Source organism: Protopterus annectens, chromosome 14.part0 (assembly GCF_019279795.1).
Source record: "Protopterus annectens isolate FY-2018-M chromosome 14.part0, PAN1.0, whole genome shotgun sequence".
NCBI classification, from domain to species: Eukaryota; Metazoa; Chordata; order Ceratodontiformes; family Protopteridae; genus Protopterus; species Protopterus annectens.
In genome coordinates this window covers 795022520-795050185 of record NC_056748.1, presented here as the reverse complement: position 1 = coordinate 795050185, position 27666 = coordinate 795022520, and the positions used below count along the sequence as shown (strand labels likewise).

Here is a 27666-nt window from a genome sequence, read left to right as displayed (position 1 = left end):
TGAGAAAAGTACCATCCTCAAGTGTTGAAACTAAGTATCATGGCAGCTACGCTCCTAGCAGTTCCTCTGGGGCGTATGCACACGAGAGAATACTTAAGTGGTTGCTCTTCACCCAGTGGTCTTAACTTCCGATGTTGTTCTTGATAATGATTACAGACTCTTGCAAGAAGGATCTTCGTTGGTGGTTGACCAGCCACCAGGTAACAGTAGGTCGCCCATTTGTTTCTCACCCACTATCAGCCACGGTGACCACGGATGCTTCTCTGATAAGGGGGGGTAGCTTTTTCAGGGGAGAACAGCCCAAGGCACCTGGTCAGAAACAGTCTCACAGTTGCACATCAGTGTCCTGGAGCTGAGCTCGGTGCTTGTGGCATAGCAGCACTTCCACGACTCTTCCTCTTGAGACAATTGCGATCTAGACAGACTAACATATCTGTGGTCTGGTACATCAACAAGCAAGGGGGAAGCAAGTCTTACCCTTTGTCGAGAGGCCTTCAGAATTTGGCAGTGGGCGGTATCCACCTGGCGCTTTCTGATAGCAACACCCATCCCAGGGAAATCCAACGTGATCGCTGACAAACTGAGAAGAGCCATTTTGTTATCGCACAAGTGGTCTGTCAAAGATGAGGTTGCAGAGATTTCCTGCAGATGAGACCAGCCTTGCTGCAACCTGTTTGCATCCCCTATGAATGCCAAATGCAGAAGCTACATTGCCCTGAATCCCCAGCAGGGGATAGCCCAAGGGACTCGCTGGTACACGATTGGCCCCCGGGACTCCTGTATGCCTTTCCACCAACTTCCCTGATTCTGAAATTCTTACAGAAAACCAAAGCCCTGGGAAGGACTGTAATCTTAATAGCCTCATGTTAAGTTGTCAATCTCGCCTTCATTCTTGCTTGATGGGTTCGGAGCCAATCCTCTGCTCCGACTCGGCACTTTGCTAAGCTCGAGCGTCACTTTTACCAGCTCGAGGCAGCCCCATATCCCATGATGCAAGGCGGTAAGTACCCAGATCTCGTTTGCCGCTTCGCTGATGAGGTCCTCCTTTTGCCAGCTCTTGGTAAGTGTTAGTGTTTAACTACTTTTTGCCCCTAAAATTTAACTTTTTTCACTTTTCTTTAGAATACCTTCTTTTTTACTTAATTGTAAGCCCTTTTCTGACTGATTATATTTCCTTCCCCTTCTTTTAGTCAGGCCTTCATTCCCTCCCACCCCCCCCCTGTCAGGGTGTGTGTGTGTGAGAGGTTAGTTTACTATATATTGGATAACTTTAGTTGTCTGTTTGGGACTGTGTTGTGTTCTGTTTGTGTACAACTATGTCCAAAGAAAGGGTCTCAGGCTTTAAGAAGTGTGACTCGTGCTGTCAGAAGATGTCTGACAGACGGTCACACTTCTTGTTTATATTACCTGGGACCTCTCCACCTGCAGGACTCCTGTGCAATTTGTCATTCCTTTAGCCAGAGAGTCCTGCAGGAAAGGAGAAATAAGTTGATTTTAAGGGGTCTCCTTAAACCGGAGGGCTCTCCGGCCATATCGGCTCCGAGCAAGACTTCTAAGTCTTCTAAGGCCCAGGCTTCTGTTTCTAAGCCGGTGGCCTCGGCTGACTCTCGAGTCTAGATCGCTCGCTGGAGCCGATCCTGTCTTAATCTTCGGCACCGATGGCTATCGGTGCCGATACTGTTTTGGTCACATCGGTGTCGGCTCCGACTGGCTCCGACCACCATGTGGCTCAGGCTTCGGTGTCGGCGCCGACCGGCTCCGACACCGTTACTGTTATGTCTGTATCGGCTCTGGCTGGAGCCGATGCATCGAGACCTTCATTCGGAGCCGAAAAGTCCTCGGCTCCGTCTGGATCTATGGTTTCGTCGGCTCCGATGGTTCCTTCGAGGAAGAGGTCCAGGTCCCCTTCCTTGGAACCAATACTCTCGGCTCCGGCTTCACCTCTCCTCTCGGAGCGGAGCCATCGGAGCCGATCATCTAGGTCGTCCAGGCTTTCAGACCATGATTTAGAGAGGGTGGTAAGTAGATTATTGAAATCACAGGCACTGGCCCAGATGCTGCATAGTCTGTCTCAACAGACGACTATTAGTCCACACCCTCTTCAAGTTCCTCCTTCAACTCTACCTCAGAGTTTGGAGCTAGAGTCTTCGGGGATAGTTATTGCTATGGCTGAGGGCGATACCCCCTTCTGCACCCTCGCATCTACTCTTATCTCCTCTTGAGACCTTCCTTAGAGGTATTCGGCGGTCGGGCTTCCCTGGTCTCCTCCGAGGGGGTGAGTGGCATCGGACCCTTGTCCGACCCCGCTCTTCCCCTTGGAGCCTCGGCCTTGGTGAGCTCGGCTCCGACATCTGCCTCTGAGCCTTCCCTTTCAGTGGGCCCTGGAGTCCCGGTTTCTTCGGAACGGGTTCTCTCGGACCTCCCTGGGAGGGGGGCCTTCGAGGTGATGAGTGTGCTGGCCACTGGGCTCAGCCAGCAGTCCATTCCCTTAGCTCCTCCCTCTACAGTGCCTGTCGATATCTCTTCCATCTCTCTTGCTCCCGGACCCAGAGATCCACCGCCTCAGGTTTCCCCACTGGGAATAACCCCCTTTTCCGAGGATTCTCCTGATCAGTCAGGAGATCCTCCGCGCAAGAGGACTTGTAAGAGGAAACACCTAGACTCCCCTGAGTCTGTCACTTCAGATACCGACTTAGATGAGTAGGAGGGATCCCCAAGATCCCCCTCTGAGGATGTCTCCTTTTCAGACATCCTAGAACTCCTAAAACAGAGGGAAACTGGCCTCCACAAATCCCTCTGAGGATGAGTCTGTATACCTAGAGGCGTTTGGATCTCGGCCCTCCACCTCCTGGGTGTCTCCGCCTTCAACCCCTTATGGAGGTTATTGCTCGAAAGGCTTGGGCTGCTCCTGACTCTGTAGAGCCAGTTCCTAGGAGGCCGTCTAAATTTATTACTGCCCCTTCGGAAAAGCAATTCCTTACAAAAGGTGTCCCTGTTGATGCTATGGTGGTGGCTGCCACTAAGGAGGAACTTGCAGATCCTTCCGCCAGTCCATCCTCCTAACAAGGATTCTAGGACCATGGATAGGTATGGTAAGTGGATTTTTCTTCAGCGACCTTTGCTATGCCGCTGAACTACTTATGTCACTTCACCAGACTCCAAAGGGACATCCTTAAGGAACTAGGTGAAGTAGTACAGGATCCTACGGCTGCAGGGGCTCAAGAGAAAATTGCTTCTCAGCTAGGAATCCTTAATTCTATAGCTAACTCCTCCATGCGACTGATATCATATGCAGCAGATGGAGCGAGTAGAGCCGCAGGTACAGGGGTGGCTCTTGACGCCAATCCTGGATGCGGCTCTGTAATTTTGCAGATCCCTTTAAGGCCCTTCACAAACTCTCCCTTTGATGGGTCAGCTTTGTTTTGCCCTCAAGTGAAGGATACATTGACCAGGTGTGAACAGGACGGCAAGACTCTTTCTGCCATAGGGGTCCGTTTTTCCACCCCTTCTAGACCTTACCCTAAAGGACAGAAGGGTCGAAAGATGTGGTTCCGCAAATCCCAAGGAGTCACGCCCGGATACACGTGGTCAGTTTACCCCTAGAGGCAGAGGGGTAATAACAACAGACGCTCTAGAGGCAGAGGGGTCCACAGAACCAGGGAAGCAGAGAGCCTCTCTGACAAGCCCTTCCAGCATCCCTGAGATGTTGCCCGACTGTCCATCCTTGGAGGCAGTCGGGGGAAGACTATCGCTGTACCCAGAAGCCTGGCGTTCCCTCACTCAAGACAGATGGGTACAGTCGATTATATCCAAGGGTTACAAAATTCCTTTCGAGGCAAGTCCCTTCTCTCTCACAAATTCCCTTCCAGATGTACCACCCGGTCTAAGGGAAATTGCAAACTTAGAAGTATTAAAGCTTCTACAAAAAAGAGCCATTCAGCCAGTTACAAAAGACCATTCAGACCCCAGAATCTACTCAAGATTCTTTTTGGTCCCCAAAAAGACAGGAGACTGGAGACCAATATTGGATCTCAGCAGACTCAACAAGTCTGTGAGAAAGACAAGATTTCGAATGGTCACACTTCAATCAATTTTGCCCTTCCTAGAGAAGGACAACTGGATGTGCTCAATAGATCTTCAGGACGCATACTATCACATAAAAATTCACAGACGCTCCAGAAGGTTTCTCCGCTTTCGGATGGGGTCCAGTCATTTCCAATTCAGAGCCCTGCCCTTTGGTCTCACTACAGCCCCCAGAGTGTTCACCAAATGTATGGCAGTGGTCACGGCTCATCTGAGACGTCAAGGATTCCAGGTGTTTCCGTATCTCGACGACTGGCTCCTTTCAGCCACCACCAGGCATCAACTTCTTCAGGCCAGGGATTACACACTAAATCTCTGCACTCAATTGGGAATTTCGATCAACTACGAAAAATCCTCCTTATTGCCCTGCCAGTCTATTACCTTCATAGGCGCAAACTTAAACACTGTTCGTATGTCAGCAACCATCACAGACCAAAGAATCTCAGATATACAAAGTCACGTGAGGATCATCCTTGCCAGCAAAAAGGTGCAAGCCAGAATGGTTCTGAAGATGTTGGGCCTCATGGCTGCGGCCATTACCCTTCTTCCCCTGGCCCGCTTCTACATGCGTCTGCTTCAGTGGATGTTGTTCACTCAGTGGTCGTACCAACAACTTCCAATGTGTCACCAAATCCTGGTGACACAAATTTGCAAGAATCATCTTTCATGGTGGATTACTTCTCCCCAGATTCACCAAGGCAGACCCTTTGTACCCACGGCCCCTGTAGCCACTGTCACTATGGACGCCTCCCTGATCGGGTGGGGGGGTCATTATCAGGGCAGAATGATTCATGGGACGTGGCAACCGTTCGAATACCACCTGCACATAAATGTCCTAGAGATGAGAGCAGTGCTTTTAACGTTGCAAGCCCTCAACGACTTTCTTCCCTTGGGAACAATTGCAGTTCATACAGACAACATGTCTGTAGTATGGTATATCAACAAACAGGGCGGAACCAAGTCCTACCCCTTGTGTCGAGAAGCTCTCAGACTTTGGCAATGGGCGATCTCCTCTCATCGGTTTCTGGTAGCAACGCATATCCCTGGGAAAACCAACATTCTAGCGGACAGATTGAGCAGAGCTATTCTCATGCCTCACGAGTGGCCTCTCAAACAATCTATAGTGAAAGAGATTTTTCTAGAATGGGGCCGCCCATGTTGCGATCTTTTTGCTACTCCCCAAAACAGCAAATGCCCAGACTTCTTTTCTCTCTTCCCACTACCAGGCCATCCCCCCAGAGACGCTCTAACCCAGGATTGGCCCCAGGGACTTCTTTATGCCTTTCCTTCCTTTCCACTGATTCCACAAGTTCTCCAGAAAGCCACCGTTTTGAGCCAAAATGATTCTCATTGCTCCCTATTGGCCTCGACAAATTTGGTTTCCGTTCCTCCATCGTCACCTTTTGGTGCAGCCGTGGCATCTGGACCCAGTACCAGACCTTCTGATTCACCAATCGGGTCAGCTGCACCGGTCTATCCCTTCTCTCAACCTCACAGCATGGTTGCTCCACTTCCTTCCTTAGCCAGGCTTCCTATGATTTCTAATCCTGTTAGGGATATCATAGTGGCTTCCCTAAAATCCTCTACTAGAAGGATTTATACCAGCAAATGGAAACGCTTTTCTTGTTGGGCAAAAGCTAAAAATATTGATCCTTTTACTGCTCCAGTTCAAGCAGTTTTGGATTTCTTAACGGAAATCTTTCACGCGGGCTCTTCTTCTTCCACGGTCAAAGTTCAGTTGGCTGCTATCTCGAACTTTCATGTTGGGTTCGCAGATCACAACATTATGTCCCACAGGCTTTGTAGAGCCTTCTTAAAAGGAATCTTTCTCCTGAAACCTCCAATCAGGAGTCCTCCTCCTCAATGGGACCTAAATTTAGTGCTGACATCCTTGATCCTTCCTCCCTTCGAGCCAGCTGTTTCAAGTTCCCTGAAATTTCTTTCATGGAAAACACTCTTCCTGGTTGCTATTACCTCGGCTAGGAGAGTGTCTGAACTTCATGCTCTCTCTGTTCGTCCCCCTTATTTGGTCTTCCACAAAGACAGGGTATCCTTCAGAACTAATCCGACCTTTTTGCCTAAGGTCGCCTCAAAGAGTAATTTGAATCAGTCTATTGACCTTCCTGTATTTTTCCCTAATTACTCAAACAGATCGGAACAAAAATTACATTATCTTGATGTTCACCGCCAACTCAGATATTATTTGGACAGAACAAAACAATTCAGGAAATCCGATCAGCTCTTTATTTCTTATGCTGATAACAAAAAAGGCCTTCCTGTCTCAAAAGTGACCTTATCTAGATGGCTTTCTTCTGTCATATCTGAAATCCATCAGCTCAGGGGAAAACAGCTGTGCTCGAAACCTAAAGCACATTCAACTAGAAGCTTAGCCACTTCCACAGCCTTTCAGGCTAGACTTCCATTAGACACTATTTGTGCAGCAGCCACTTGGGCCACTCCTCATACCTTTGTTTCTCACTACAAATTGGATTTGGCCTCCAGGGATAGAGCCAGTTTTGGCTCTACAGTTCTCAAGAGTCTGTTCCAGTGAGCCACCCAGGATAGAGGTGCTAGGGACTCGGTCCCATCAAGCAAGAATGAAGGCGAGATTGACAACTTAACATTGAGAAGTTATGTACCTACCATAACGTTCCATGTTAGTTGTCTTCTCTCGCCTTCTTTCTTGCGACCCTCCCTCCTTCCCCCTGGCCTGGACAGACCTTTTTTTCTCCCTACATGGAAGAATGCTTAAGACCATACAGTTCTGGTCTTCCTAATCCATCCTTCAGGCTTTTTTCTGCCTTTCTTTCTTCCTTTTGGGAAGTTTTTTATGCTAGGTGTTATTGCCTATAGACAACAAACGAGATCTGGGTACTTACCGCCTTGCATCATGGGATATGGGGCTGCCTCGAGCTGGTAAAAGTGACTCTCGAGCTTAGCAAAGTGCCGAGTCGGAGCCGAGGATTGGCTCCGAACCCATCAAGCAACAAAGAAGGCGAGAGAAGACAACTAACATGGAACGTTATGGTAGGTACATAACTTCTCATTTTTTTTCCTTGACAAACTTGGTTTCCCTTCCTTTGACTCAATCAACTGTAGGAATCTTGGATTCTGGACCCAGTTCCAGGTCTGCTGACACATACGTCAGGGGACCTTCATCCCTCTCCAGTCCCTCAGATTGACTGCTTGGCTGCTCCAATTCCCAACCTAGCCAGGTCACACCGCCTTTCCTCGGAGGTTCAGCATATTCTTGTTTCTTCACATAAAGCTTCCACTAGAAAGTTGTATGCCAGCAAATGGAAGTGATTTGCCTTTTGGGCCTCCCAGAATAATAATCCTTACGTTTCCCTGATTGCTGGTATTCTGGAATTTCTGTCTAAGCTTTTTCATGAAGGTGCTGCAACTGCCACTGAGTTCAGTTGGCGGCAATTTCGAATTTCCACCTCTGATCTGAAGGCTCTAACCTAATGTCTCAGACTGTCAGGCCTTCTTAAAGGGTACCATTCATCTTAGACCACCTTTTAGACAACCTTTTACTCCCTGGAATCTAAATTTTGTGCTTTCACGGTTTATTCTCCCTCCATTTCAGCCTGCATCATCCTGCCATTTAAAATGTCTCTTGGAAAACAATTTTCTTGGTATCCATTACCTTAGCATGTAGTGTCCGAGCTTCAAGCCCCATCTGTCAAACCCCCATATTTGATGTTTCATCCTGACAGTGTGTCACTGAGACTTATCTTCCTTCCTTCCTTCCTTCCAAAGGTGTGTTCTGAGACTAATCTGAATCAAACTATCAAACTTCCAACCTTCTTCAGTAACCATTCTAACAAGTTGGAGTATATGTTGCATAAGCCTGATGTTCACAGACAATTTAGATTTTATTTGGATAGAACAAAGGAATTTAGGAAATCTGACCAACTCTTTGTTTCTCATGCTGGCACCAAGAAAGGGCTACCAGTGTCTAAAGTTACCATTTCCAAATGGTTAACGTGACTGAATTAAATTTACATACTCCTCGGCAAACCAACCATTAGGGCATGGTGTGAAAGCGTATTCCACACTAAGGCTGTTTCCACTTCAGCTTATGCGGCTCGATTGCCTTTGGAGACTGTGCAACTGCCACTTAGTCTAAGCTGCATACCTTTATTACTCATTACAAGGTAGACAGGGTCTCCAGGGACAGGGCTTCCTTTGGTTACACTGTCCTTAGGAATATACTCCCGTGAGCCACCCAGGATTAGGGTGCTTGGGACACTACCCATGTGTAAGAATGAACAGCGAGATTGAACAACTTCACATAAAGAAGTTATGTACTTATCACGTTCCATGCGAGTTGTTTATCTTGCCTTCATTCTTACATTCCCACCCGCCTTCCCCCTCCAGATTCTCAAGGAACGAGTAAGACTTGTGGTCTGGTGGGTCTTGTTATGCGACTACTTACTCTGGCTGGAGTACCTCTTATGGGTTATTTTTGTTGCCTGCTGAGTTCAGCAAATTAGATCTGAGGTAGAACAGAGCATCATGGGATAGGGACTTCGCTTTGAGCTACTCTAAGATCTTGAGCTTGTGAAAGTGGCTGACTCTGAGCCAATGGATCGGCTCCGAACCCATGTGTAAGAATGAAGGGGAGATTAACTTGCATGGAACGTTATGGTAAGTACATAACTTTTTTCTTATGTATGTTATAATTTTTTAATATGATTTAGTTTATTAATTTTGTTTGATCTGTGAACAAGTTTGTGCAAGTTTAAAAGGTTTGCTGAATATCCGTGAAGTTTGTTTTTCCAGGTTTATTGAAACTTTGATTTAGAATTTCAGCATATTTTCTATTTAAGTTCAAACTAACTGATAAATCTAAAACCAAATGACTAACTTTAGTGCGTCTATTTTGCCCTGTAGTGTATTCCGTTCTTTGTCCCATTCTCTTGTTTTACTGATATATACTAGCTTGTAACTCTTCCATTTAAGTAAGTCCTTGGTGAAAATCACGAGACAATGTCAAATACTTAACCATTCATGTTTATTGCTAGGAAATTTTTGATCTCTAACAGTACCATTCCTTCAATCCTTTTAATGTATGTAGATACTCCTCTGTGGTGCATTATATAGTCGGTTTTTAAAATAGCAAAGATTATAGGTTCATAGGTTGGCACTAGGCTATCAGCCCTAGGGCCTATACAAGCATAGCCATAACAATTTCTTTGCTATTACTTCCCACAATATTTACTTCCCTGGACCCCTGTCTAGCAGGGCGAGTGACATGATTATAGCATTATGATCCAATAATGAACACAACTTTTGAAACTACTCTAAGTGATAGATTGAGACAAAAATTTTATCTATTTGTGTTCCATATCTATATGAATAATGGGTAAATTGAAGTGAGTTTGTATTTCTTAGCTTATATATATATATATATATATATATATATATATATATATATACATGCACACTTTAAATTAAATTAGATTCACAAAATTTGTGTTTGGCTGAAGATGTCATTCTCTGCTTTCTATCTGGAGTTTAATCCTTGTGTGATAAAAATAAAATTAAAATCACCAGCCATTATGACTTCACCTTTCTTAGAATCTAATAAGAGTTCACCAATGTATATAGTTTTCTTTTCCACTCAGTTGCAGCAATGCTTATCATAACATTTTTATCAATGTATGCACTTTTACTTTAGGCATTGCTGGTGAGTTATTCCATAAAATGAGGGTGCCTCTTACAGCTCAAAAGCCAGAACCTGCTAAATCCAAATAATTCTTGAAAGTTTATTTGCATCTTTATAAAGTAAATGCATTTCCTGTCGAAATGCTATTTGAGCTTTATGTAATTGCAAATATTTGAACAGACTCCCCTCTACTGAATTATTCAATCCATATATAAATAGATAAACATTTAAAATCAGACATTTATGTAAGAGAGGAAAACTGGTATAATGAAATCACATTTATGTGCAGGACTATTTTATATATAACAATATGAAATCTTCAACAATGGACAAAACTTTTGAAACAAAAAAAAAATACCTAATGATGTAACCCTAAAATATTCTACCATGGAATAATGCATTCCTAGTTTGTTGAAAAAGATGAATAAACTACCTGTCAAACTCTTCATTAGACTAACCATGCTTTACTTGTGCTTCTCATTTGTATTAGTGTCTCATATTTTGCTTGCATCATCTTAATGCCTGTCAGTTGTCATGAATAAGAAAAGTTAAACAGGTGTTCAGAATCTTTATTATAAGTTGTCTAAACTGAATATCTCTGCAGTCATCATTCCCTGTACCTCACATTATCTCCCTGGTCACTATAGGGAGGAAGTCAGTTTTCATATTTATTAATTTATAGGTCAGATTTATATTTTTTTCTATTTTATTTAGTATGTGTAAAGTTGTTCATAGAACCATAAGCTCATACCGTAGTAGCAGTCCAATAGCCCTTGTGGGTCATTACAAGTCCAGCCAGTTACCCTGTGTGAGAATCAAATCTTGGACATTGGGCCTATAAGGTGAACATCTTAACCACTATGATAGCCTTCCACCTTTGAAGACATTTGTATTCTTTAACTATGTACATATTTACTTATTCTGATCTTTCGGTTTGTGTACTGTATTTTACTATTACTGTATTCCTAAATTTTATATTTTAACTATAATTCTAGTGTCATATATAGAACTTATATTTATCCTTATACATTTCATACTATTTAATCTAGTGTTACTGTTAGAATCAGTTGTATTATTTCCTTAATTGTATGTAATAGTATCTGAAAAAACATCTGAAAATCTTCCCTTTTAAGATTCAAACTTTCCATAATAAATTGTCCTGAGAACAAGTTTTTGTTACTAAAAAGAGAATAACATAGAAACAATCCAATTAATTTTATCAGAAGTGTCTTTTTATAGGATAGTTTATAAACTATCATTTTGGTGTATTGCAAGCATTCGGAACTATTTAATAACTGGCAGTGATTTAGAATGCAATTTACCGTCATTTGCTTATCTGACTTTCTATTCATTGATATCTTGGCATGTTTCAAAATATGATTATTTACTTTTAGATAGAAAGAAGTAATCTGAGCAGTTATAGTTTTCATAACTCCTGTAGCATCACAAAAGTGCTTATGACCTTAAGCTGCTTCAAGCTGGTCCTCATGACTAGGGCTTGCAAATTAAGTTTTTCTACAATTCACACAAAGGCATTCACAAGTGAATTCAATCCACCCCATACAGTATACATCAATCCCGCAAATCCTTCCAAACCACTAACAAAAAACATTTCAAAGTATGTTAACCACTAAAAAGCTATTGTATTTTAAAGAAATAACATTTAAAGATTCAGTAAGAACTGTTTGTGTGAGTTTTAATGTAAAGTAGATTGTCATTTTTAAAGGACACAGCATATTAACTTGCATTAAAGGAATGACAGTTGTGTAATCCAAGTTTAACTTTTAAAAGTATGAATGTTACTAATTTGATAACATTCCAATAACTTTATGTAAAAACTATATATTTTTAAAATTTGTTTATAATGTAGCATAACTTTCCTGGGTGCTATTGCATGCCAAGTATACTATCAGTAGCAAGAATTCAGAACTATGTAATAACTGACAGTGGTTTAGAATGCAGTTCACTGTCTTTTGCTTATTTAATTTGTATTCTTTGACATCATAGCATATGATTCAAAATATTAGGATTATTTACTTTTAGACAGGGAGAAGTAACCTGGACAGTTCACAGAATTTTCAGAACTCCCACAGCATCACAAAAATGCTCATGACTCTTAAGTTGCTTCAAGCTGGTTTTCATAAGGGCTTAAAAATGAAGTCCATCAGTGACAATTCACGTAACGCTTGCAAGTGAATCCAAGACACTTCTACATTAGACATCAATCCCTCAAACCCCTCCAAACCACTAAAAAAAATCAGTGTTTCTAACCACTAAAAGTTGTGTTTTAAAGACATGGCATTTAATGATTCAATAACTGTCTGAGATGTGCAAACTGTCATTTTTAAAGGAGACCTAGTATATAAACTTGCATTAAAAGTATGACAGTTGTATGTGATCCAGGTTTAACTTGTAAAAGTGTGAATGCTACACTCTATTTGTGTGTATACACATACACACATTTTTAACAGAGCAAGTCTTTCCAGGGTACTCTTGCATGTCAAGTGTACTATGAGTAGCCCATTACTGGACCATTTTAAGAACCGAAAATGTAACTTCACATGCCTCAATAGTAGTGTTGATCTTGTATTATATTTAATAGTACCTCACTCAACTATGCCAAGATGTCAGTGTGCCACCCAACATAAGTTTTATCATGATAAACTTTTAAAATGAATCCTTTAACCTTTCAGTGAAAGTGGCTTTTATTTCATAGATAACTAAAATCAAGCTCGAACATTTTTAAAAGGGTACTAGTAACCATTTGAAGTATGGAAAAAAGGTTTACCATGTAGTAAATAATAATAAGCACCTGTTCATAAGTATTGAAGCGCTTCTTTAAATTAACAAGAGTTCATAACCATGAAATCCATCTTTTTACTTTTTTTTTGTATTAACAATCTCATGTTACATTTCCCTTCAAAGAAGTTGATAGATTCCAGTTCATTTCTTCAGTTATTTGAAGTATTTTATTTTTTTTGTATAAATTCCATTTTATCCTCCAAGGTGTTAAAAATCTGTTCCTTCTGAAAGGTGAAACCTTATTTTTGCTGGAAACTGGATTTATGCTGTAATGTTTTCTGTTAAGCTTTCAACAATTGGCACATGCACTTTTCCCTTTGACATCACTAATGTTGAATAGTCATTGTCAAATCTTACAGTATTTTCTTTAATTTTAACTGGATAATTATTCAGTGCAGATTTTAAGACTAAATCCGTATCTTGACTTCAGAAAAATCTTACAATCACTGACCTTGGTGAAGGTGGCTTTTTTTTTTTTTTATACAGGTGAGTTGGAAAGTGATCTGTGTGCCCTATCAATGCCAAAGGCAAAAGTTTTCAGGCAGGTTCAAAGTTGAGGCAACCAGGTATTAAGGAATTGAATCATCCTGTTGCCTGCTCTCTTTCAGTAATCCCTTAAATCCTGATACTGTTACTTCTAGATCTGTTAAAGTTTTCTATTTATTCCCTGAACAAGTTATTTTGTTTGAGAAGAAATTCAGTAATGTTCTCATTTTGAAGTAATCTTCAATCAAAACCGGACATTGCGTCTTCTGTGCTCGATTTGTGATTGAGACTTACTCATCACTTCACCTTGTTTTTTACATTTCTATTTAAAGTTGTCAATTTTGCTTTCTAATTTATCTTTACAGATGGCTCCAGATGCAATGTTTGCTCTGAGAGTGTTGATGGAGAAGTACAGAGAAGGTCAGAAGGAGTTGCCTTGTGTTTTTGTAGACTTAGAGAAAGCATATGACAGGATGCCTAGGGAGGAGTTGTGGTATTGTATGAGGAAGTCGGGAATGTCAGAGAAGTATGCAAAAGTGGTACAGGATATGTACGAAAGTAGTGTGACAGTGGTGAGGTCTGAGGTGGGAGTGACGGATGCGTTTAAAGTGGCGGTGGGATTACATCAAGGATCAGCTCTGAGCCCTTTCTCATTTGCAATGGTGGACAGGTTGACAGACTAGATCAGACAGGAGCCCCAGTGGACTGTGATGTTTGCAGATGACATTGTGATCTGTAGTGAGAGTAGGAAACGGATGGAGGAGACCCTGGAGAGATGGGGATATGCTGATATGCTCTAGAGAGAAGAGGAATGAAGGTCAGCACGACTAAGAATATATGTGTGTGAATGAGAGGGAGGATAGAGGAATGGTGAGGATGCAAGAAGTAGAGGTGCCGAAGGTGGATGAGTTTAAGTACTTGGGATCAACAGTCCAGAGTAATGGTGAGTGTGGAAGAGAGGTGAAGAAGAGAGTAGAGGTAGGATGGAGTGGGTGGAGAAGTGTCAGGAGTGATTTTTGACAGACGAGTACCAGTAAGAGGAAAAGGAAGGTCTACAAGAGGTTAGTGAGACCAGCTATGTTACATGGGTTGGAGACAGTGGCATTGACAAAAAGGCAGGGGTTAGAGCTGGATGGGCAGAGTTAAAGATGTTAAGATTTGCACTGGGTGCGACAAGGGTGGACAGGATTAGGAACAAGTATATTAGAGGCTCAGCCCAGGTTGGAAGGTTTGGAGACAAAGCCAGAGAGGCAAGATTACACTGGTTTGGACATGTGCTGAGGAGAGATGCTGAGTATATTGGGGAAAAAGGTGCGAAGGATGAAGCTACCAGTTAACTGGAAAAGAGGAAGGCCTAAGATAAGGTTTATGGATGTTGTTGTGAGAGAGGGATATGTAGGTGGTTGGTGTGACAGAGCAAGCTACAGAGGACTGGAAGAAATGGAAAAAGATCCGCTGTGGCGACCCCTAAATGGAACAGCTGAAAGAAGATGATGACAGCTCATTGATACTTAGTATAGCCAGTATCTTTTTTCATTGTATTGTCCTGTACACTGCTTAGAGGGCTCGTGTTGAGACAGATAATTCTGGTTTTCTTGACAGGAAAAAGCAATTAAGAGTTTCAAACTTATTTTTGTAGTAAATCTTTCAGCAGATGTTCAGCTATAAATCCATTAAGTTTTAAAAATTTTTTTAGTAAATATCCTGTCATATGTTAAAATGAAACAATGCTTTAAAAACAAAAAAAAGTGCTGTTAGCTACTCATCTTTGCCACGCTCCAGCAAACACATTTTTTCTGCCTGCTTCTTTATCCAGCCATAATCTTGACCAGGGGTTGGCAATTTTCCCAAGGGGCCACGTGAGAAGCTGGGACTGTTTTGAAGGGTCAGACTGTATCTGATTCACTTTCATGATTGTATTAAATTATATTCCAGCACCACTTGTTAGAATGTGTTATATTTTTATTTTTTAACATTTTCCAGTAAGCAATGAAACTAAATGTGTGAATCAGTAATGACAAAACTACTCATTTCAGAAACTTCCAATCATAAAAGGCCACTCTGTTATCTGTCATTAGAATCCACCAGCAACAGTTGAGCATAGTCTCGGCAGAAGTACAAGTCTGAATAATCCCACGTTCAAGAGATTTTTAACTAATGAAGAGGTTGCTACTTGCAAGCAACTTTATATTTCATTGTTTCATCTACAAATTCAGTGGCTGTTGCCCTTGAAGAATTAATTGCCTATGTAATATAAAAAAAAATTAAGCTGGTAATATTGCAGTAGGGAACGACTAACAGAAGTTCATAGTTAGGCATTTCATACGAAGCAGGAGTGCAGAAACCCTATCCCTCAAATCAGCAATTGAAAGGACTCTGCAATACTAGCACTCCATCTGTTCTACATTGTGTGGGAGTAGAATCCGCATCCTTTTGCAACAGACAATTATGCTACTAGCACTTGCTTTCAAATTCTACAGCACACAGTGATTGCAATTTGCTAAACAAAACAGTTGCACATTGACAACGGACTTGGCATGAGCAACAGGAAATTTCTCTTCCTTCCTTTCTCTGAACCTAGCATAGTTAATGACAAACTAAAAAGGAGGTGTACCAGGGTTTCAGCCAAACGCCAAGACTTTTGGCTACGCAAGACTAGCTGGTTACTTCCACGGATGCAGCGACTGGAACACACTCTGCTTCCTGTGACATGGAGTTCAATCAGTGGTTGCAGGACAAACCGCTTTTTTGTAAACCTACTTCCACCACAGTTAATAAGGACTCAATGGATACAGAGACTCCAAACAACTTCACACTGCTATTTCCAGGTACAAATCCTACAGTATTGACCGTGCATATCTAAATGAATGTATCAGATTCCGTATTGTGTCCAAAGGCCTTAGAATGGTTAAATTTCCAGACAATTGTCATTAATGGAAGCGACTTTCACAAATAACTGTTACAAATTTTTGATAATTGTGGTTTGGCTATTTTAAAAGCCATTGTAAAAAACAATTGTGAAATGGAACTTTTGCAAAAACAGATACTTATAATACATGTGTAACTAATGATTTACTTTTTGGTGTTGAAGCTGAGAATAGATATTTTGATTTGAGAGCTCAAATTGATAAATGTGATGAATTATTGAACAAAGTACAAGATGTTAGACAGGGATAACGGGGAATACAAGGAGAGTAAGCAGTACCCTCTGCCAAAGTCAAGCAATCGTCCTTTTGAATTTGAGCGTACTTCGCACTAGCATTCCAACTTCGACCAGATTCATTTTCAGGCTGTAAGTAACCATGACTTTTCCAGTGGCAATGTAACTGATGTTTATGAAGATGTTGGCCCACGGAGATCTGAGAGACTCCGTAATAAAACTAATACAAGCAACCATTTTTACAGGAGGACATACTACCAAGGGGGGGGGGGGGTACAAAGGGAATTACCATCGGAATCACCCATTATGGACAGTATTGTACAATATGAACATCCCTATGTGGTCAGAGCAGGGTTTCACATTTTCAATTATAGCAGTCGAGATTAGTTAGGATTTTTTCAATTTATCATAGGTTTCGAGTTTGTGCCTATAACATAAAGTAAACTTCCTCAAGTTATTTTAGACTTAAATATGTTTAAGAAGGCTTAACTTATAAAACCTGTTTGGTGACACCACTTCTACACTTGGATTGATCCCCCCCATAAAAACGAGTACTTTTAATCCCCCCATTCACCCCTAACTGAAGAATTTGGAAAAGGTTATTGAAACAGAGATTTGAAAAAAGTTGAAATGTTTTACAACTACCCCTAATCTTAAAGCTGGGGACAAACAGTTATTTGATACTTTTGTGCAAATCCTAACATTCAGGTTGTGGAACCTGGTAAGGGAGGGAGGATTGTGGCTATGGATGAAATTATATATGAAGGGAAAATGCATTCCATTTTACATGATGACTCAAGATATACCCAAGTTTCTAGCAACAAAATTAACATTTCTTATAAGAATATCAGCCTGGCACTTAAAGATCTCTTTGACCAGGGGGTCATTGATTACCAAACCTATCTCTATTTAGACAATCCCAACCTCTGGGTACCTTCCATTTTTGGGATACCCAATGTTCACAAAAGTGTGGATGACCCCCCCCCCCACTTAGACCCGTTGTTCCTTCAGAGGGGTCTAAGAGTTCCCCCATAGCTAAATATTTGGATTGGAAACTCATATCATTATGGGGTGGGGAATTGCACCTTCTTTCAGATTTATGGGAATTTGAGTCAAGTCAAACCAGAACATTTTTCATCTGATATTATATTCGCCACAATAGATGTGGTAGATTTATTTTCTGTTATTCCACATCATAAAGGCATTATTTGGTTAGTAGAAGCCTTGAGGATGAAACATGGAGTAACAAACAGACCTCTTTCTATGCACAGAATTGGCAGAACTCATCCTGAAAAGTATCTTTTTATTTTTTGAGGACAAGTTCTAGCGCCAAGAGTCTGGAGTTGATATGGGGGCCTGTTGTGCCCCTACCTTTGCAAATATCATAGTATCAGTATGGTAACAAAAATTTGATGTGAAATTGTTCAATCTCGCTGTTTGTTCTTACACACGGGTTCGGAGCCGATCCTCTGCTCCAAGTCAGCCGCATCACTAGCTCGCGTCTTCGAGAAAGCTCGAGGCACAGTAATATCCCATGATCCTCCGGTGCTAACCCTCAGATCTAGTTTGCCGCTAGTAGCAGATTGCATCGAGAGGCTCGGGCCAGTAGAAATTTTACTATTTTTTCTTGTATACTGATAATTTTATATTTTTTTTATTTTTCTTATACTCTTTATCATAGCATTTGATAGCTTTATTATATAGTGGTTGTTTGACTAGTTTAGGTAGTTTGTTACCTTAAAATTCTTAGTAAGGGCCTTGGGACGTTTTTTTTCTGTAAGAATTTACAGTATTTAAAAAGTTAATAATTTTTTGCCTTTAACTTTTTCTATGTTTCATATAAATATATATCTTAGTGTGCTGTGGTGTGTTTTACAGTTTACATTTATATATATATATCACTTATATTGTAGTGTAGAAATTTTTCTTGAGTGCTGTCTTTTTTTCTGTTAAAAATGTCAGAAAAGATCAAAAGTGGTTTTAATAGGTGTCAGTGTGGACAGAAGATGTCCATTACTGACAACCATTCATCCTGCGTCTACTGTCTTGGCCCTCTCCACTTGCAGGAAGACTGTTCTATCTGTCATTCCTTTAGTGGGAGGGTCATGCTGGAAAGACGCAGGAAGTTGGTTGACAGAGGTTTGATTAAACCTGAGTTTCAGGAGGCCCTGGACAAGGCTGAACAGGTTTCGAAGTCTTCGAAGGGGTCGAAGTCTTCAAGAGTGTCGGAGCCCAAGTCATCGGCTCAGAGCACCTCTTTTCAGATTCGGACTCCTATGACTTCGGTGCCGGGTGTCAAGACCTTATCTCTGCACAAGGCACAGGTCTTGGAGCCGGTATCAGAGGTACCACCATCTACTATCCTTCGCTCGGTGACTGCTTCGATCCTTTCGACCCGTTCTTTGAGGCCACTTTCTGACTACGATGTGGACCGAGTGGTACAGAAGCTTATGGAGAACTCGGCTTTGTCAAAATTAATTGAGGTTTCGAAACTCGAAGCTATTCCAGTTCCCTCTACACTTCCTCCTCCGAGACCCGTCGAGTCATCGGTGTTAGGAGTCGAAGAACCGATGATTGTAGAGCCCTCAGTGCCGAAGCCTCCAGTAGTGTTATCGGCTCCGTTGACCTCGACTCCTTCGGAACCAGCCGGAGAGTCTCGGAGCCGAACATATTTCCTGCGTTCCGGGGGGCATAGTCGAACCGAGATTTCAGTTCAGACTCTTCCTCTCGGTGCCTCGGCTCAGATCAGTTCGGATCCGTCCTCGGTGTCGGAGCCCGTGGTTCCGATTCCGGAGAAATGACATCCTTCTTCGGATCGGGTCGGATCTTCGGGTCGGGGCACCGGTGCCTTTGACATCATAAGGAAGGTCTTGTCTGATCAGACACATGCATCATCGGTATCTTCATCTCCTTCCCCAAAAGGTCCGCGTTCTGCTTCTGTGCCTTCAGTACCTACCAAGCGTCAAGACCCAATGCCTCAGAAGTCCCCACAGGGAGACTCTGGTTCCTCAGATGCATCCCCAGAACCTCCCGCTGAGGATGTTCTGAGGAAACGACTGTGCAAGAGGAGGCACATAGATTCCCCACAGGATGATTTAGATGAAACAGAAGGGTCCCCACGGTCCACCTCTGAGGATGTCTTGTTTGCAGACATTTTGGAAATCCTGAAGCAAAGAGGGGACTGGCAAACCCTTACCCCTTCTGCGGATGAATCGGTCTTACTGAAGGCATTTGGGACTCAACCTTCTACCTCCTGGGTGACTCCACCCTTTGACGATCTCATGGATCTAATAGCTCGGAGGGCTTGGGAAACACCTGATACAGTGGGAACCAGTCCCTCTTAAACCCAACAAATACATGACAGCTCCCCAAGATAAAGCCTATCTTACAAAAGGAGTTCCCGTAGACACTATGGTGGTGGTGGCGGCCACTAAGAAAGAGATGTCTGAATCATCTTCCTCTGTCCATCCTCCTAATAAGGATTCTAGGACAATGGATAGATATGGGAAGCGCATATTTAGTTCGTCGACTTTTTCCATCCGATCGCTCAACTACCTTACGCATTTCACGCGTTTACAAAGAGTTCTCATTAAGGAATTAGGAGATGCTCTCCAGGGACACACAGATGCTGCTGTCGCCGAGAAAGTGACAGCACAACTTAACACCCTAAATTCCATAGTCAACTCGTCCATGAGGCTGATTTCATACGCAGCCGAAGGATCGAGTAGAGCGGCAGCTTCAGCCATTGCCCTGAGAAGACAATCCTGGTTGCGCTTATGCTCCTTTGCGGAAGCATTTAAGTCTTCCTTTGCCTCCTTGTTTGGGCCCAAAGTAAAGGAGACTCTCACGAGATGTGAACAAGAAGGGAAGACCCTGTCTGCTGTAGGGGTCCGTTTTTCTGTTCCATCTAGACCCTACCCTAAAGGACAACGAGGAGGAAAGATGTGGTTCCGAAAGACTCTGCGATCTTTTCAACACACCCAAAGTGATGCCCCCTCCAGAGGCAGAGGAGGGGGAAGAAACGGAAGACGCCGCCCAGCCGGCAGAGGGGGTCCGCAAAATCAGGGTGACAGAGACCTTCCCTGGAAAACCCTTCCAGCACTCCTGAGTGCAGGCCCAGCTGTCCTACTCTGGAGGCAGTCGGGGGTCGCTTGGCTTTATACCTAGAGGCCTGGCTAAATCTTACATCAGATTACTGGGTAAAAAGCATAGTTACCAGAGGCTACAACATCCCCTTCATAAAAATACCACCAAACTCCAAAAAACTCCCAGATGTTCCACCCAGTCTGCGAGACCAAGCAACCATAGAGATAGGAAGGTTGCTCGAAAACAGTCATCCAACCAGTCCCAGCGGACCAAATAGGATCCGGAACTTACTCAAGGTTCTTTTTAGTTCCAAAGAAAACAGGGGACTGGAGGCCAATTTTAGACCTCAGCAAGTTAAATACCTTTGTGAAAAAGGAAAGGTTCGCATGGTCACGCTTCAGTCAATCCTCCCTTTTCTGCAAAAGGGCGACTAGATGTGCTCTATAGATTTCAAAGACGCGTACTACCATATCAAAATGGCCAGGGCGTCCAGAGATCACTTGCTCTTCAGGCTGGGAGCCAGTCATTTCCAGTTTCGCGCTCTGCCCTTTGGTCTCACCTCAGCCCCCAGGGTGTTCACCAAATGTATGGCAGTAGTAGCGTCTCACTTGAGACGAAACGGATTCCGGGTGTTTCCTTATTTAGACGACTGGCTCCTTTCCACCACTACCAAGTGTCGTCTTCTACAAGCCAGGGACTACACCTTCATTCTGTACTCTTCACTAGGCATAACGGTGAATTTTGGAAAATCTGTCTTGTAGCCGTCACAGCGTATCTTATTTATAGGAGCACAGCTAGACACTTCCTTGGCTCAAGTTACTCTCCCCCCATCAAGAGCATCAGACCTCAGGCATCAAATTTCGCTCCTTCACAACAACAAAGTCCCTGCACGACAGCCTCCCTTCTTGTAGTTCCTTTAGGTAGGATACACATGAGGATCCTTCAATGGATGCTATTCGCCCAGTGGTCGTATCTACAACTTCCACTGTCTCACGAAATCTTGATCACGAATTCTTGCAAGAAGGATCTCTTGTGGTGGATACACAGTCAAGAGCTAACACTAGGATGACCCTTTGTATTACCCAGTCCGGTAGCAACTCTAACCACGGATGCTTCCCTGATAGGGTGGGGGGGATTCTTTCAGGGACAAACAGTCCAAGGTCAATGGTCCAACTTGGAGTACAATCTGCACATCAGTGTTCTAGAGCTGAGGGCAGTGTTTCTAGCGTTGCAACACTTTCACAAGTCCTTACCTCGGGAAACAGTGACAGTGCAGACAGACAACATGTCAGTGGTCTGGTACATAAACAAGCAAGGGGGGAACCAGATCTTACCCGTTATGCAGAGAGGCCCTCAGAATTTGGCAATGAGCAAAGTCCACTGGACGCTTTCTGATAGCAACACACATCCCGGGGACTTCCAACGTAATCGCGGACTGGTTGAGCAGAGACATCCTGTTCCCTCACGAGTGGTCCCTCAAACCTCTAGTGGCGGAAGAGATCTTCCGCAGATGGGGCCAGCCTTGCTGCGACCTGTTTGCATCCCCTTTGAATGCCAAATGCAGAAGCTGCTTTGCCCTGTTACCCACCCCCAGGGGGTGTCCTCAGGGACGCACTGGTATACGATTGGCCCCCGGGTCTCCTATACGCTTTTCCTCCTGTTCCACTAATTCCCAGGTTTTTGCAGAAAGCCAAACGTCTGGACAGGACCATAATACTGATAGCCCCATTCTGGCCTCGACAAATCTGGTTTCCTTTCCTTCAGGCCCATCAAGTGGAGGAACCATGGATACTGGACCCGGAGCCAGACCTGTTGACACATTCGTCGGGAGTTCCTCACACCTTCCTCAAGTCCCTCAAACTGACAGCTTGGCTGCTCCGCTTCCCGTCTTAGCCAGGTCGGAGTTACTATCTCCTGCAGTACAACAAATTATTGTAACTTCTCACAAACCATCTACAAGAAAATTGTACATCAGCAAATGGAACCGTTTTGCGCACTGGGCCTCCAAACAAGGTATAGATCCATTCGGGGCCCCAGTACACAAGATACTAGATTTCCTCACCTCACTTTTTCAAGAAGGAGCATCAGCATCCACTATAAGGGTTCAACTGGCCGCTATATCCAATTTTCATATTGGCCGTAAGGATGGTTCTCTTATGTCCCACAGGCTTTGTAAAGCCTTCATGAAAGGTACTTTTCATCTCCGTCCCCTTTTCGTAATCCAATAGCACCTTGGAATCTTAATCTCATGCTGTCACAACTCATGTTGCCCCCTTTTGAACCAGCAACCACAACTCCATTAAAATTTCTTTCGTGGAAAACACTTTTCCTGGTTGCCATCACTTCCGCCAGAAGAGTTTCAGAGTTACAGGCTCTGTCTATCCGACCCCCGTAAATGATTTTTCATCCAGATAGAGTAACCTTCTGCACCAATCCGTCCTTCCTTCCGAAGGTTTGTTCGATTCAGAACATCAATCAATCTGTTGAACTGCCTACCTTCTTTAAAAATCATTCCAATAAGCTGGAATACACGTTGCACAAGTTGGACGTTCACAGACAACTAAGATTCTACTTACATAGGACAAAAGAGTACAGAAAGTCAGATCAGCTGTTTGTCTCATATGCTGACCAAAAAAAAGGACAGGCAATAACGAAGGTTACCTTATCCAAATGGCTCTCAGATTGCTTAAATTTCGTATATGCTGAATCCAAACAGCAACTCCCTTTCAAACCCAGAGCTCATTCTACAAGGGCAATTGCTACCTCTTCAGCCCATACCGCTCATTTGCCCTTGGATATCATTTGTGCAGCGGCAACTTGGGCAAAACCACATACCTTTATCGCCCACTACAAGCTAGACAAGAGCTCCAGGGACAGGGCGACGTTTGGTTCCACTGTACTCAGGAATGTTCTCCCTTGAGCCTCCCGGGAAAAAGGAGCTAGGGACGCTACCCGTGTGTAAGAACAATAGACGAGATTGAACAATTTCACATTAAGAAGTTATGTCTTACCATAACGATCCATGTGAATTGTTCATCTCGCCTTTGTTCTTACATTCCCCCCCCCTCCATCCCCCGCCCTACGGTCTGGGAGAACGGTTTTCAATTAGATTCCTTTTCAGCCTTTTCTAGGTATGGTTGGCATGTTAACATCAGTAATGGCATCTTTTATCCTCTACCTGGCAGTAGGGTTCCAGACACTTTGTAGTATCTGTTTATAAGTGTTTTAGACACATTTCTAAGAGGGATTCTTCTGGTATAGCAAACTAGATCTGAGGGTTAGCACCGGAGGATCATGGGATATTACTGTGCCTCGAGCTTTCTCGAAGATGCGAGCTAGTGATGCGGCCGACTCTGAGCTGAGGATCGGCTCCGGACCCGTGCGTAAGAACAAAGGCGAGATGAACAATTCACATGGATCGTTATGGTAAGACATAACTTCTTATTCACAATTGCCCTTATACTAGACACTGGAATTTATATACAAGATTTCTTGATATTTGTATTTTTTGGCTGGGGGATTAGAACTTTTAGATCAGTTTATTAAATACCTGAATCAAACTACTGATTTTTTTTTTAAGTTTACCTATCAGTCCAATGTGTCAATTATTTAGATGTCTCCTTGCATAAGGTTGATAAACGGTTTAACTTAAATATTTTTAGAAAGCCTACCTTTTCTAATACCTACATCAGTTTCAACAGTGCACATCCACTTTTCCAGAAAAAAGGCATTGTCAAAGGACAATAGGTATGCATTAATCATATGGCATCTGACGATGCAGACTATGAAACTGAGTGTATGGTCTTAGAACGTATGTTTTTTTGAGTGTGGCTACCCTCGTGAACTTAGAACTACTATCAAAGCTGAAGTTACAGAAGGTAGGAAAAATACAGCCCTATTTTGGGTATGGGAGTTAATTTTTCTAACAAACCTGGATCTAGATCTTCCAATGAGACCAGTTACAACAGAGCTTTTGTCAGTGGTTTTAGTGCCAACTCTTACCAAATTGAGTATTGTGCAAAGAGAATGGGATAGGTTTTCAGAGTTTACAGATTTACATAACCTAAAAGGTAAACCTATTAAAGTAGTATTCAAGAAGGGACATAACATTAAGAATATCTTAGATTCTGCCAAAAATGAAAAGGTTTTTACCTGCCAAAGGAAGGGTACTTAAAAGTGCGGGGCTTGTAAACAGTGTACTTGTATTTCCAAAAAAGAACAGATAATTGTTACATCTAGACAAAATTAGCTGCCAAAACTTATAGTAATTGTAACTCCCAAGGCCTAGTTTAGTTACTTGTGGGGTCTGTGACAGTTTCTATGTTGGGAAAACTGAAACGGAGAATTTATGAACATAGGAATGATAACATCAACAATGCACATTACAAACTTACACTATTATGTTCTGATGCCAGTTTTTCTTTGTTATTGAAACTGTCCCTAAAGAATTGAGAGGGGGGCCTTGGGGGAGCACAAGCTAGAATATAGGGAAACTTTTTGGCAGATAGTTTTGGAGTCTAATAGACTGCCAAGTCTAAATGACTATATTTTCTTGGTACCCCTACTTAAACTTAGGTCAGCCAAACTATGAACATTAAGTTCTGTCTAGCTTTGTACTGATACTATTTGCACTATTTTAAAAAAAAAAAAATTTTTTAATTTTTATATTGTACATATACATATATTTTTGATATAAAACAAATTTATTCTGTACAATTTTAAATTAGTTTGAATTATGTATTTTTCAATATGCTACTTGGTTTATAACTTTATTTTTATACATTTTTAAATACAGTTCATATTTATATACAATTTTTAATCTAGCATCAAGTTTGGTAGTTTTTCATATAAACATTATCACCATAATTCAAATGTGTTTTATCATGGTTTTTTGGACTGTGGTTTTTTGTGGCTTTAAATATTTGTTCAATTAATCAACTAATTTATGGGTGTATATAACCCAATTGAAATTATTTCACTGTTTGATCTGAAGAAGTCTTAGGGGAAACTTAGACGAAAATGCCTTTGTGTTTCTGTTTTTAGTGTTAAAAGAACTTGGTATTTACATCCAGCAACCTTGTGTGGTACCTTTTGTTGACTGTCCGGAAATCAGGTTTTCTTGTTTTTTTATTCTGGACTGACTCCTTTTTGCGGTTCAAGTGTATGGAACCCCCCACTGCACCCACAATTGAAGAACTTTGAAAATATGGTAGAAAAGAAGTTAGGGAAGAAGATTTATAAGAATGAAGTTTGGCCCAAGTTAAATAATGGAGAAAGTGGTTTTGGTTATGTTAAGGAAAAATAAATCTAAGGGTAATGAAACTGGACAAAGGGGGACACTATCTTAATGGGTACCATTATACATGAAAGTAAAATGATGAAATTATTATTGGATGAAAACAAATATACTAAGATATCTTTAAATGAAATTAACATTGCTTACAAGAAAGTGTCCTTGAATGATTTCGTTTTAGAAGGTTGTATAGATTTAGAAACTTTTAGATTTTTATACAAAGAACCTTGAGTACCTAGTATATTTGGGATCCCAAAAATACATAAAAATATATAAGGCCACCCCATGAGACCAGTTGTAGCAGCAAGCCAGTCAGTGATGGCCCCAATTTATAAATATTTGGACCATAAATTGAAAAACATTTCTACTAAAGCCCTTAATGTATTACAAGACTTGTGGGATTTTTTTTATGAAGTTTAAATAATTTAAAGAAAATGTTAGGTTTATTACTGTTGACATTGTGGATCTTTTTACCACCATCCCACATAGACAAGGATTAGAATTTTTAGAAGAAATTTTAAAGGAAAATAAAAATTTTAATGATAAAGATATTTATGTGGTTTTGGTTTCAATGGAAATAGTATTAAATTATAATTGTATTTATTTTTAAGGGGAGTTTTTTAAACAGACTAAGGCTGTGGCAGTGGGGGCAATGTGTGCACCAACTTTTGCTAACTTAGTATTGTCTTGATGGGAGCACAAATACATATTCAGTTCTGATTATAGAGAGAGCTGGGTGCTGTATAAATGTTTTTTAGATATATGTACTGTGTGGGTGGATAGTGAAGAAAGGTTTGGTAAATTTATTAACTATTTCAAACAGCACGGGGTTCTTAAACTTTACTTATAAGATAGGATGTGATGAAATTTAATTATTTGGATGTAAATATTAGGAAGGATACAGTCAATAATAGATATGTATTGAGAGTCCATAGGAAGGAGGACACTTATAATTATTTTTTACACTTTAAAATTGCACACCCCTGTTTACAGAAAAAAGTTATAGTGAAAGGTCAATTTGTTAGGGGTAGCAGAATGACCTCTTATGACCAGGATTTCATTAGAGAAGGTGATTGGTTGAAGTTAATGTTTATGGAGAGGGGTTAGCCAGAAAATTCAATTAATAAAATATGTAGAGGTCATTGTTAATAGAAATAATAAGTTTGTCCCCCCATCCTCAATAAGGAGGATGTGGTGAGTGGGACTAATACACCTAATAATGAGGCTACAAAGGAGTTTAATAATCTTTGTTTTGGATTGTAGTGGTGATGCCAACCTTATTAAAGAAGTTGTGAAAGAAGAATGGGATAGGTTCTCAAAGATTAGTGACTTAAATATAAAGTTTGAATCTTTGAAATTTGTATTTAAAAAAAGGCAGATGTATTAAAAACATTTTAGAGAACAGACGATGTTCTTAGTCTCCCATTGCTGCAATCCTTACATATGGGTAGTCCGCTGTCCACAATCGGCCCGAATACCAAAGGGCTAGAACCGGCGTCGGTCATCGGCGCCCGAGACTGACGTCAGTACGTGTCGGTACAAATGCTCATGACCGACGCCATATCCTCAGTCTTTCTTGCCGCATGGTCCTAAGCAGAAGCAGCATTTGCAAGTGCCGTTCGGCGTTCTGGAATTGTCGGTTTTCGAGTTTCAGACCGGAGACCAAGTTGGGCTAAGTACCCGTTAGACACTTTTGTCTTTTTCTTGCCTCAGTATTGACGGATGTCAGAAAAAGTTAATAACTGTTTTTCTTGTGGGAAACAGATTCCTCATAGGGATTACCATTCACTCTGTATTCCTTGTTTAGGGCCTGAGCACAACGTGGTTGGGTGTCGCTTTTGTGCTACTTTTAACAAGCGTACTATTAAACGTCGGTTGGACTGTGCTAGGCTTGTGTTTGGTAAACGTAATTACAACATGCCGTCGGATTCTCCGATACCTGGTTCTTCTAAGAAACGCAAAGAGAAGCCTTTGAGGTCCAAACAGGATGAGTCGTCCACTCCGGACGCCGGTTCTGTAGAACCACCGACTACTTCAGCGGCTCCTTCTGAAAGTTTACCTGAGTCTCAAGGGGAGCCTTTG

At 42.0% G+C, this 27666-nt stretch overlaps 1 protein-coding gene across 1 annotated transcript in view; it reads left to right on the top strand.

Annotated features, from left to right (window-relative positions):
• Positions 1-26971, top strand: part of LOC122788732 — a 1291644-nt gene extending 1264673 nt beyond the window's left edge. The window contains exon 9 of the mRNA XM_044055624.1: positions 26848-26971. Coding sequence (XP_043911559.1) covers positions 26848-26971 — 124 coding nt within the window. The remainder of the gene's footprint in view (positions 1-26847) is intronic.
• The last annotated feature ends 695 nt before the right edge of the window (positions 26972-27666 follow it).